Source organism: Epinephelus moara, chromosome 17 (assembly GCF_006386435.1).
Source record: "Epinephelus moara isolate mb chromosome 17, YSFRI_EMoa_1.0, whole genome shotgun sequence".
In the NCBI taxonomy this organism is placed as follows: domain Eukaryota; kingdom Metazoa; phylum Chordata; class Actinopteri; order Perciformes; family Serranidae; genus Epinephelus; species Epinephelus moara.
This window is the reverse complement of record NC_065522.1, coordinates 14,523,236-14,535,295: the sequence shown is the minus strand read 5'-3', so window position 1 is coordinate 14,535,295 and position 12,060 is coordinate 14,523,236. Positions and strand designations below refer to the sequence as shown.

General features: G+C 40.5%; 1 protein-coding gene across 2 annotated transcripts in view; it reads right to left on the bottom strand.

The window, feature by feature from the left end:
• LOC126404152 (phospholipid-transporting ATPase ABCA1-like) overlaps positions 1–12,060 on the bottom strand; it is a 209,821-nt gene that overhangs the window by 161,249 nt on the left and 36,512 nt on the right. For both annotated transcript variants that reach the window (XM_050067165.1, XM_050067166.1), the window contains exons 11-13: positions 11,696–11,812; positions 6,211–6,408; positions 727–932 (exon numbers count right to left, since the gene is read on the bottom strand). In XM_050067165.1, coding sequence (XP_049923122.1) covers positions 727–932; positions 6,211–6,408; positions 11,696–11,812 — 521 coding nt within the window. The remainder of the gene's footprint in view (positions 1–726; positions 933–6,210; positions 6,409–11,695; positions 11,813–12,060) is intronic.

The window sequence follows — 12,060 nt, the reverse complement described above, 5'->3', positions numbered from 1 at the left end:
TTAGCTTAACATGAATACTGAAAACAGGAAGTAGGGACAAACAGTTAGACTTGGTCTGTCCGAAGGGTGATAGTTCTGACTGACACATTATTTCTTGGGTTTGTTTATTTAACCTATAGACAGAACCAGTGTTTAAGCTACAGCACGGTGGCTTCATCTTAAAGGTATACAGGATTTTACCGAAAAAAAAAAAAAAAAAACATCTATAGACTCACACTTATGTCATCCCTCTCAATGTGTGGCGGCGTATACATCTATAGAGACTTTGCCCTCTGCCTGAATTTTCGGATTTTCTCCTTTTCTTGCCGTGTTCAGGACGTTCAAGGGCACAGAGCACAGGTGAGCTCGGGACTTTATGTAAAGGTAGTGACCAAGTGACAAACTGTTACTAGCATATTATCAAAGAGGAAGCTATGGAAATTGCATACAGTACACCTTCAAGGTAACAAAAAAAGGCTCACAAATTACTACTCTATATCTTGTATGTTTATTAACATTTACTGTAGGACAAGCCAAGCTAGTTGTTTTCCATTATCCTTTGTCTTGATGCTAAGATAAGTTAATCTTAGCTAACTCTCAGCAGGCAAGCCAACAGGGATATTTCTAAAAATGTTACATTATTCCTTTAACATATCCGTGTGTTACAGAAGATAAAAGGTAATGGTTTTCAGTAAGTAAATGTATCATTGCAACAGATATGCAGAGATGCTGAGCTGTGTCACATACCTCTCTTTGAGTTTGTTGGTACGCTCCACCTCATCGATGTCCATGCGAATTTTGTATTTGACATAGGGAGGGAGGTGGCTGGAGTCTGGCTGGAGGTCTTCAAAGACAACACCGGCCCAGTACGTATCATTCTCCAGACGCTCCAGTGCTTGGCTCACCAGATGGCTTTCAGTGGGGGCTGCCTCGAACTTATTCAGGTCTAAACACTGTCAACAAGCAGAGGAATCACAAAAATGGCTTCTTTTTTTATACGCTTCTTATAGTAAATCATTCCTGTTTTATTTAAATCTTTAGTATCCACAAAACAGGGAATAAAAACAGAGGCAGACATGAACTCACTGACAGAATGGCAGATGGATATTTAGCGAAAAGTATCACTCAGCTATTGACTAAACCGCGCGGAGTGTCGTTCCAAATTATGTGGAGCTGCCAGGGGGTGGGAAATGTTTTGGGCTTCAGCAGAGACAAGCAAATGAGATACGGCCTCGCTAGCACTCCCAGTTCTGTAGCCTTGTCCCCCTGTTTCATGAAACGATAATGAGCTAGCCATCCTGGGAGGCAGTCACACCTGACAGCTGTCCACACATCTCGGTGCTGCAATAGTTTTATCATTTCTCCCCCAGGATTCTGTGGTCTGTATTCTATATCAAGCTCTGGTGGTAAACAAAATATCACAGCAACAGCAGCATTTGTTCAGTACAGACTAGTGAGAACATCACAACAATGAAATTGTTATGTGAGCCCAAAGTTTGGACAAGAGCTGAGTGAAATATATGGAAGAACATCCTCTACCTAAACCATGTGATAGTAGCTACATGTTTAAGTTACAGTGTGTAGGATTGAGGTGCAGCTACTGGCAAATATGCTATATAATACCCATGACTATGTTTACATTAGTTTAGAATCACCTGAACTAAGAATCATTAGGTCTCATTCATGAAACGTGAGTAAATCTGTGTGTAGATTTGCACATAAAAGCCTACTCTACTAAAAACCTACTCCGGATTCAGGAACGCTGCGGGAAACTCAGATTTGATCGTAAACATGTGTGTATGATCATGAATGCCAATCTATCGTTTAGTGACAGCGCGCTCCCGGTAATCAGCAGTTAGCATAAATCCCCGCCCATGAATAGCCAATGACCACCATATAAGGAGGTGTAGGTGCATCCAGTCGACCTGTCAGTCATGGCGCAAAGAAAGAAAGAGAGAGAAAGAAAAAAGAATTTTTCCGAAGCGGAGATCGAAATAATTTTGGGTGAAGTGGACTTAAGAAAAAACATTTTATTTTCTTCAGTTAGTAGTGGTGTGACAGGGACAGGCAAAGCGAAGGCCTGGAGGGAGGTAACAGATGCTGTTAATGTTGTCTCCGTGGTACAAAGAACCATGTCAGAGGTGAAGCGTAAATGGTTTGATATGAAACTGGAGGCAAAGAAACGCATAAGCACACACAAAAAATACAGCGGTCACCAAACAAACAGAAGATTCATTTGTGGGGTTTTGAATGAAGTGGGAACGGGAAACCAGAGATGTTTTGTGCGTAATGGATAAACTCTAAATCAGTGATGGCTGTCGGAATGTAGAGCTATTTAACATTTATTTTAACAAATGATACGGATAACATATAGCCTACAGCAGTTTTGTATGCATCGTCTTCAAATTATTTGAATCTTAATAGCCTAAAGCTCTGTTTTATACAACGTAAATTAAACATTTTTCAAATCAGATTTATTCATTCAAATGATCAAAAAGCCACAAAAAAAACAAAAAAAAAAAAAAAAAAAACGTGTTGTCTCAAATAATTCTTTCAGCTGGCGCGTGCTCCTTCGTGGCTCCACCACCTGCTGCTCCTGCTGCCCCTGCTGAACCCAGGCACCGAGGCCGAAGAGGCTGTGATCCGGCTGTCCTTACGGATATTTTTATTATCATCATTCAACATGTAGAAAGAACGTGTAATCTATTGAGTCGATTTACATAGATAATTCACAATCATGAACCTAATCTGGATCTTAAACCTGCTAATTGCCAACTAATTTAACTAAATGTGTTATATTTTTAATATTTTGTCATGTTTAGATTATGTGTTTCAAAGGCATCTGTGTATTGTGTACATAACAGAGCGCAATACGAGTTAAAATTGTAATTTCCAATAGTGAAAAGCAATATTTATGTGATTTACTAAATTTACACAAGCACTACGAGTGGTCAGGAGCAGGAGTAGATTTTGTTAGTAGCTACGAAAAGATCGGACATGCACGTAAATTTCCGTCTGCGAACAGTTTACACACAAATTCCTTCTGCTCACGTTCGTCTGCGAACAGTTTACACACAAATTCCTTCTGCTCACGTTTCATGAATGAGACCCAGTGTGTTTTTGTCAACTTATAATGAGCCTATCATATCTAAATATGGACCAGGTCCTCTTCCATGAAGTCCACCATGTTGTTCTACAGTAGCCCAGAAGAAACAAACAAAACACAGGCTCTAGATAAGACCATTTGTGTTTTTTGCATCGGCCACTGTAGTTCANTAGGCCTAATTTTCGCAATATTACGCAGATGAAAAAATGCAGTCCGTGAGGTTTGTTTTAAATGAGAATTAAAAGACAAATCTTGATCAAATATTACTCTGAGTAGTTCACGTACACACTTGGCACATGGGAGAAGTTTCAGTTCTGCAACCTCACCACTAGATGCCACTAAATCCTACACACTGGACCTTTAACTGCCAAATCTGATGACTAATTTAAATCATAATTTGAATCAGCTAGCAAAGCATTTGCCGTTATTACATGTATATTTAAATTAACAACACAAATCACAGTCTACAGCATTTACAAATGGCCTTCAGAGCCTTTCACTATTCTCTGTCACAACACGTTTTACCAACCATGCTGTTTCTAGAAGAGACAGAGCAAGATTGTTTATGCATTTCTGGTTTTCTTTTGTCTTGGACCACTGGTCCAACAGCTAAGGCTAAGCTGGTTGATATCAGCAACCTGGCCCCACTGATAGCTCGCCAATCCCATCTTGGCCTTATTCAGAGAAACATCCAGGGTAGCACATTGAGTTGTTCTGGTTATGGTTGCGTTGTGCTTGTAGGAGATCAACTACACACACTACATACCAATTTAGCTGCTCAATTTGGAGAGACTACAGGAGTTATAGTAGCTCTGTGATACTCAACTTCGGGCTCACAGGCCAATTTTGGCCTGCAAAAGAGTACTAGGTAGCCCCCTAATCATTCTCTAATTCAGAGTGAAAATAAACTGGTTCACAGTGGATTTTTGTGCCTTTTTTCCAGAGTGCATAAAGACCCCTGAATGTCCATAAATCCTAAAAATGCCCCTGTGTACGCCTGACCTGTGTGGGGCTTCTGCGACTTGCCCCTGGCCTCCTGTCATTTTGTAAAAGTGGCCCCCAGGCAAAGCAAGGTAAGCATCCCTGTAGCAGGCCTAGCTCATACAGTTGATTCATCCTTACACACATTATTCAAGTGCCTTCTATGTTTAGGCAAAACCTTACTGTGCTGCAATACACGATTCTCAATAAGCAACAGACCAGTGTCACCCAAAGCTAGTAATGAAGTGCTGTTCCCAGGATAATGAAGATGATGCAACAGCACCGCTGCCATGAACACCTTCATAATGACCTGTTTTGCAGTTTACATAACTATAGCTATTTCTATTCTTCTTTTTTTTTTTTTTAAATAAATTCCATCATTTGTACCATGATCCTATTAAATTGTGGGGCAGCTCGTAAATGAAGTAGGGCAGCAGCAATTTGTGGCCCTAATTTGAGCCTGTGCTATTAAAGACATGCAGCCTGATTCTTCAGTGTTTAAACTGGTGGTGGCACCATAGTGAGAAGTCATGCCAATTATCAAATGACCACAGATTGTTGGGCATTGATCTGGAGATATTAATTTGCTTGCAGAGATTATTTCACACATACAAATTAATCATTTATGAGCACATATTATCGACAAGATAACAGGTGTAACACGTGCAGATGCAGATAAAGCACATTTTCTGTGTTGTTGCACCTGACCATTGCACTGTCAGTGCTATAGTATAAACTGTATAGTATAGTAGTATAGTACTCTTTAGCCTGAGACTAAAAGAAGCTCTATTTCCCCACAGATGTGTTCACCCAGACAAAAGGACACCAAAGTAAAGGTTGTCTAATAATGGTCCTTATCCTGGTATCCATTTTGAGCAATGCAGTTTCCATTAGGGCAGAAAATAGATTGCATTATGTTGGAATTTCAATGGCCATATATGGCTAACCCCAAGGGCCCAACCTGCCATCTTACCTGCCTGTGGATTGACATTATGTGTGTGTATGTGAGTGTGGCAGGCTGTGTGTGTACGTGGGGCTTTGTTCATGTGTTTGATCACACAAAGGAAGAAGGGTTTCGCTGCAAACTGTGCCACAGATCAATATATCACTGTCAGCTGTGCGTGTGTTCCTACTTAGAGACACCACTTTGTTTGATGCCATAACAGATTCACCATAGTCAAGCCTATAACAATGTTTTTTATGATTATCATGGAAGCAATGTAGTGACAGATTTTCCTGCGTGCCTGACAGTTTGCTAAGTCAAGGACATTCAACTTTAATGAATAAAAGACCAAAGTCTTTTTTGCTTGTTCTCCAAAAAAACACATAAAAGCTCATAGTGTGCCAAGATAAAAAAAAACAAAAAAAACCCTACATATCATCTGGAAAAGTCTTGATTTTGGTCTTCACAGCTGCTGAGCACAGACACAGCAAAGAACTCAGAAATAAAATGCACTGTGTCAAACATGGACACATTGTGTCTTTGACACAGAGCACCCTGCGCACAGTTGTGAACAAAAAGATACAGTAGTAAATTAAATTGCCGCAATCATGTCAGGGAAACAGGACTTTTGCTGGATGATACCTGTGTCATAACTGACACTGCAAACTGTTTACATATCCCGATGTAAATTTACCACTGACAATGTAAAATAAATTGTATATATCTATATTTAATATGTGAAATGCTGCTGCACTGGCTTAGCATGGCTTAGCTCATCTAGGTCATATTTTTAGCATACCAACAACCTAGAAAGGAGAGCTGATACATGAGAATTTAACAACTTATTTTTAACAAAAGACAGTTGTGTTTGAGCACTTTAAAGGTCACACAGCACTTGTTTTTAAAGCCAACTCCAAGTAAAGAAATCACATGGGTAATATAAGGTGAACCAGATAGATAACACAGAAAGAGAGGCTAAAATAAAACAGTGCAGGGTAGAAAAAGATATGTATTGCCAATTTCCTCAGCAGTGAGAATTATATTTCATAAAATCTGAAATGTCAGAGAACGGCCAATCTTTTTAAATCACTCACTCACTTTACTGAAGAGGTCACGCAACCCTCCAGTGCATGAGTGAGCTGAAGCCACGTTTGTGAGGTGCTATGCATTTAATAAAAGCACAGACAAAAGAGATACATACGCCGAGGAAGTTGGAGAGAAGCTTCAGCATTTCGGTTGTGGTGTTGTAAGCATCCCGCCAGTCGTAGGCAGGCATGCCAGGCGGCCGATCCTCCGGGGGCCCGTTGTACAGGAAGTTGGCCAGCAGCTCGGCTGTCCATCCTGTGCCATTGAGGCGCTGGTCGAGGGCAGCAGCAAACACTGGATTTGCCAGCAAAGCCTGATTTCAAAATGCAAGAAGACGGGTTTAATTATAGTTACTCTGGTTAGTAGTGAGAGGTTCAGAATGAATGTGGCATGAATGCATTGGAATCAGAATGACGGCCATAGAGTTTCAAATAGGAATGCACCAATTTATCGGCCAAACATTAGTATCAACCAATATTGTTTTTTTATGGGAAAGAAGGTTATAATAAAAGTAGTTTCATAAATGTGTATGATTTCATTTGTGCACATTCTAAGATAATGTGATGGGGGGCTGAATGAAACAGTTCAGTTGTTTTATTATAATGCAGCTTTCTTTGTTTTCCAAGCACAAACAAGCACAATAAAAAAACATTGATGCCGACTATTGGCCACCTTGTTATTTTAAATGTCGCTATCAGCTTAGAATTCTACAATCAGTGCATCCCTAGTTTCAAGCCACGGTGTATTATTTTAGAAGAGAAAGCATGGGAGGTCAGCTTTGTGCTTTGACGGAAGTGACATTCATTCTTCTCCAGCATCAATTAGAACCATTAAGACAGATGCCACCGTTGTACTTCAGGCTCTAGAATCAACTATCATTTTATCCAGGAAGTGCTAATGTACACAGTATAAACATACAGTACACACACTTACAAAGCATGTGCACGTTTGTATGAATATGCATTACGGACCAGAGTGTGAAAATCAATACAAATAAAAACTGTGCACAAATACACTTCCATAAATACAGAACACAAGTGAACAAAACAAAGCTATAGGCAAATGCTAATCCCCTTATCTCTTGATGCGCTTCACTAACGTGATAACAAACATGCATGTGAAGCCTCTTTTAGACATCCCAGGTCAGGGATCAAGCTGCATTGGCTATAATCATGCACTGAATCAATAAAAGTGACATGCTATGAGTACACCCCACACATTGTATATACAGCGCATGAATGCATGGATGCATTTTTGTCGCCAGAAATAAAAGGTTCAACACTCTTCAAACAATAGCTCTGGTATAATAAGATCATTTTACTCCCACCTGTTGGTTTTAATGTGTCGCCCTCTATTTAGTAGCCACTACCTTTCCCCTCACTCCCACCTCTATGTTCATAGTTTCAAGCTGCTGGGAAATTAACTCCCAATTATTAATATGACACTGTTTCTGTAACGACATTGTTACCACATAAACTAAAGTTAAACAGAACAGGGATAATTTACCTGTCATGTACACAGGGGGAAGGGACCTGAACCCACCAAGATAATAAGTAACTGAAATCACCCAATCATTTATACGTTTAGGGGCAAACACATACTTCTTAACCAATCACTCCAGTAGCTGAATGTATATGGTTCACATTTGAAAGTGGACCGTGTGGACTCTGACTTTTGGAGAGGAAAGGGCGCTGCACGTCAGCTGAGAATTGAGCCTCTAAACTGTGAAATTCTGAGTTGAGATTCAGATATATTCTGGCCAGTGTGCTCAGTGGCATTTCAGTGTCAACACTTCTGATGATATTCTGCTTAACCTTAGGACAAAGTGTCAAATTAAGTAATCTCTATGCTGCATGTGACCTTTTAAAAAATCAGTACATCCATCTTAGTGGGTGCTACATTAAGGACATGACCCATCAGAAATGTGTGTATTCTAAAGTCTGTAAGTCATTCTGAAATAGCAGTAGCAGAGTGCCTCTGGCAAATTGACCGTGGCTGTTCGACTGGCTCAGTATTTGAAATCTTCATCCAACTACAACTGTATGTGTCAAGTGTTTGTCATGGGGAGGAGGATCCTCCAGTGAGGAAATGAAATGTATTTGCTTGCCTTTATAAAAGGTCATATCCTTGCGGTAAAAGGCCAATGAGAACTCAATCAAATCTATACCATGTTTTAAAATGTTTACACAGGTGATGGGTAACATGACAGTGCACAAGTCTTGACATTTGCTCAGTTGGGAACCACTCAGTTTAATACCCAGAATACGGAAGTTGTTTTCTGCAAAGACTATAGGTCCTGTTACATTCAGTGATTACCTTTCTATATAGTAGCTTTAATTGTTAGTGGCAGAGTCTGCCATTCCAGCACTGGATTCAAGCTGCCTTCAAACACACAAGGGACTCACATGAAATAAGGCATGCATGTACCCAGAGTAATTTTATCTTATTGATGACAGCCTGACTGTTTACTATTTACTTTCTTTATTTTGTGTCAGGGCTGTATTAAGTTACTACTAACATAAACGGATCACTCTACTGCTGCTGCTTTGCATCAAAGGCTCATCTATACACAACGTTAGATTCACATAAAAACGTGGGCAGAGCATTCTGTCCGTACTCTGAGTTCATGTCGTCCATATTTGTGCCCGTTCTCTGAAGGCTTACGAATATGGATGAAAATAATGAAATAACAAATCGTTTTTCCATTTTATTGTTTTTCGTTCTTAATTGAAATTCAAATGAACGAATGGTACACGGACCCTTCAGTCTGACTGAGATTGCATCAAGTCAAGCCAATGTTTCTTTTGTTTTGTTTTTGACAGTCAGTGTGAAGTGCACTTTTGGGGTAGTTTTGGTACCCAGATTCTACTGCAGACTAAAATTCTTGCTGTTCTTTGGTACAGGTGGCTGCAACACAGAGGCAGCTGCCCAGAGGAGGAGAGGCTTTGCCCCCTTAGGCTCTGAAATACCATGATTTGGGATCTGCCTTCTGCTTTGAAGTGATGAATTTACAGCTCACAGCAATTTAATGCAATACAGTCTTTTGGGTGGTATATAGTGTCTGCAAAAAATGCTGTTGCACTTTTCCGATCAGTCGATAGCGCAGTTAGCTTCTTTACTGTATTATACGTCACTGTCAACCTGAATGTCCCACGGAACCCCGTTCAACCTCCTAAACTCTACATGGAAACAAAGGGATGAATTGCTGAATATTCATACTGGCTAGCCCAATCTGATTCAACTGGCATAATTCTGAGTCAGGTACAGCCCTACTGTTTAGGTTTGCCTAACTGCAATTGTTCACCACAATATAATTAGTTATTACAGAGGCTAATGGAACAAGAAAGACCAGCCACAGCGAGCAGTTAGATGAAGAGTTCTGCTCTTCAGCTTCTCAGAAAGGTAACCAACTGAACCCTGCCCTTCTGTTGTGTAGGGAGAACTGCTTGCGCCAAGTGCAGCATGAAATCGCATTGCAGTTGCTGTGGCATGATGGAAAAAGGCAGGTTATCGATTCTATATTAAAACAAGGTGAGTCCGTTTGGCTGCACTGTATTGTATTTCTGATAAGGTAGCTGCTCCAGAAATCTGGAACCTGCTCTGTTAAAGTGCACTTGGTGTTACCACGGTAACTGCAGGTGTTGCCAGATCTACCAGGAATGGCGTCTTAAGGATTACAAGTGTAACATGTAAACATTGTGTAAAGCTATGGGTAGTTGTGTCAAACATATTTTCAACCAGTTTTATTTGTGTCCCATCTCTGTACAGTACGTCCTTCTATCCAGCTCTACACCTTCTGTCTCAAATGTAGTTGTGGTGGGGATGGTAATTGGTCCATCACCGTAAAACGTGTCTGCGACCTTGAAGAACCTCTGGAGATGACAAACCTCCAAAGCCACCAGCTTCATAGCGAGATGTGGGGAGAGGGAGAGCCAGGCTGGGAGAAAATGAAGACAAAGGAGGATTGCCGGCCCATTTGTGTAAAGGTTAGGGCTAGGGTAATGAATACCCTGGCTATATGGAGCTCCCAATGTCTGCTTCCCTCCAGCTGCCTATAAGCTCATTTGGAGTGACACTGGAGTAATGTCAGTGTCAAGGAAATACGGCAAGAGGCGAAGAGAGAGAGGAAGAGAGAGGGAGGGAGTGAGAGAAGTGGTGGCGAAGAGTCCATGTCCTCTACTTCTATAGATAATCCTTTCTGCCAGGATGAAAATTATCCTGCACTTATCCATAATTACTTTCCTCCCTCGGTTTCCATATCTAACAGAAGGTACAACAAATTGATATACACGGCATGTATATTCTCACCTGCAGTATATATAAGGCTCATCATTTCATTTCTTACTGATTTTTACAGAAAAATACCAGGATTTTTCGAGAAGCTGATGTATATTCTCCACACAGAATTTATGTACCTAATAGTTGTTGCATTTTCTGCTGCAGTAAGACACAGTGAAGGAGGTTGTTTTATGATTAGCACAGCTTGGAAAATGCAGTTAGGTGAGGAAGTGAAGAGATAAAGATGTAATGAGCCGCTGATCATGTGCCAGGGACATTTGAAGTAATATTTCTTTTTTAAAAAGGGATGGGGGTGTACATAAATTCTGACAGTAATTTCTGGAGTTTTCTCAATTAGAATCTGGATATGATGAGTTTTGCCATCACCGTTAGGTAGTCAGGCAACCAGCAGAGACTCTAGGAGGTCATCGTGCCAGACCAAGAAATAGTCCAGCACATATTGTCGTTTTTACTCTTAGGTTTTTTTGTTTTTAATATAAAAGAAAACAACTCACTAATGAATATTTTATAGTTAAATTAGTCAGCTTTAGAGGTGCTGTTAGGCGATAGGGCTGTCAATGACATTGGAATACTGCACTTTTGCACCGGGTATTTACACTCATTTGCTACAAATGCCAACATTATGACAAGGGCCTGAGCGACTATTTGCCATTGTTTTCTGCTCGCCAAGAGCTGAAACATATTCAACTAAGGGTAAAATTCTGCAGCTGTTACTTTTTGCCCAGCTGTCCAATTACAGTCAAGCAGGGGCAGGACAAATAGCCAGCTACCACAAAGACCAACAACTTAACGATAACAACAATCAATACTGAATCCGCACAGACAGGCAGGTCTGTCCTCTCACCCTGCTAACTTCAGACTTCCCTTAATCCAGAGAAAGTTATCCACCATGTGCCTTCATTTTTACTTTTGTGGATATTCTGGGGAGTACCTGGGCCAGAGTACCTGGAGAAAACCCACAGTGACATGGGAAGAGCATGTTAACTCCGTGGCTCCCCCACCCCAGGGTTCGAAACATGACCTCTCTTGCTGTGAGGCCACAATGCTAACCACTGCAACACTGTGCCATCCTATTATTGTAACATGTATGCAATTTGAATAAACCAACTATTTAATATTTCTGAAAAATACATTTTTAGTATTCTCTGAAACTTGTCACTTTATTATTATTATTTCATTTATTAATACAGTAGATGCTAACATCTTCTGAATAACTTAAAATGAAAAATAATCAAAAGAAAAATGCTGGCTGCAGTGATTTAGGTCATTCCGTTGCAGTGCTTCTTGGTGCAGAGTCTCACCCGTAATGCGTTGACTTGAGGGCTATTTTGAAGAAAATCCCAGACACGTGGCCCAAGTTCATCCCATGAATCAGCGAGCTCTTTCAGCATAGCCAAGGCATTGAATGTGCTATTTGCCTGAAACAAAAAAGAAAAACAATATTTAACAATACAGTTATCTTACCTTCTCCTGACTGAAAGCATATCAACTGAGCCTCCTCTACTCGCTCTGAGCCAATCCAGACATGAAAGTATTCCACATCTGCACATTTCAGCTAATCCCTTGAGGAACTCATCACATTGTAACACCGCCGCCCCCCATGGTGATGAATGTAAATGGGGTTATTTACCCCTGAACATTGACTTGTAAACAATCTGACTATGTC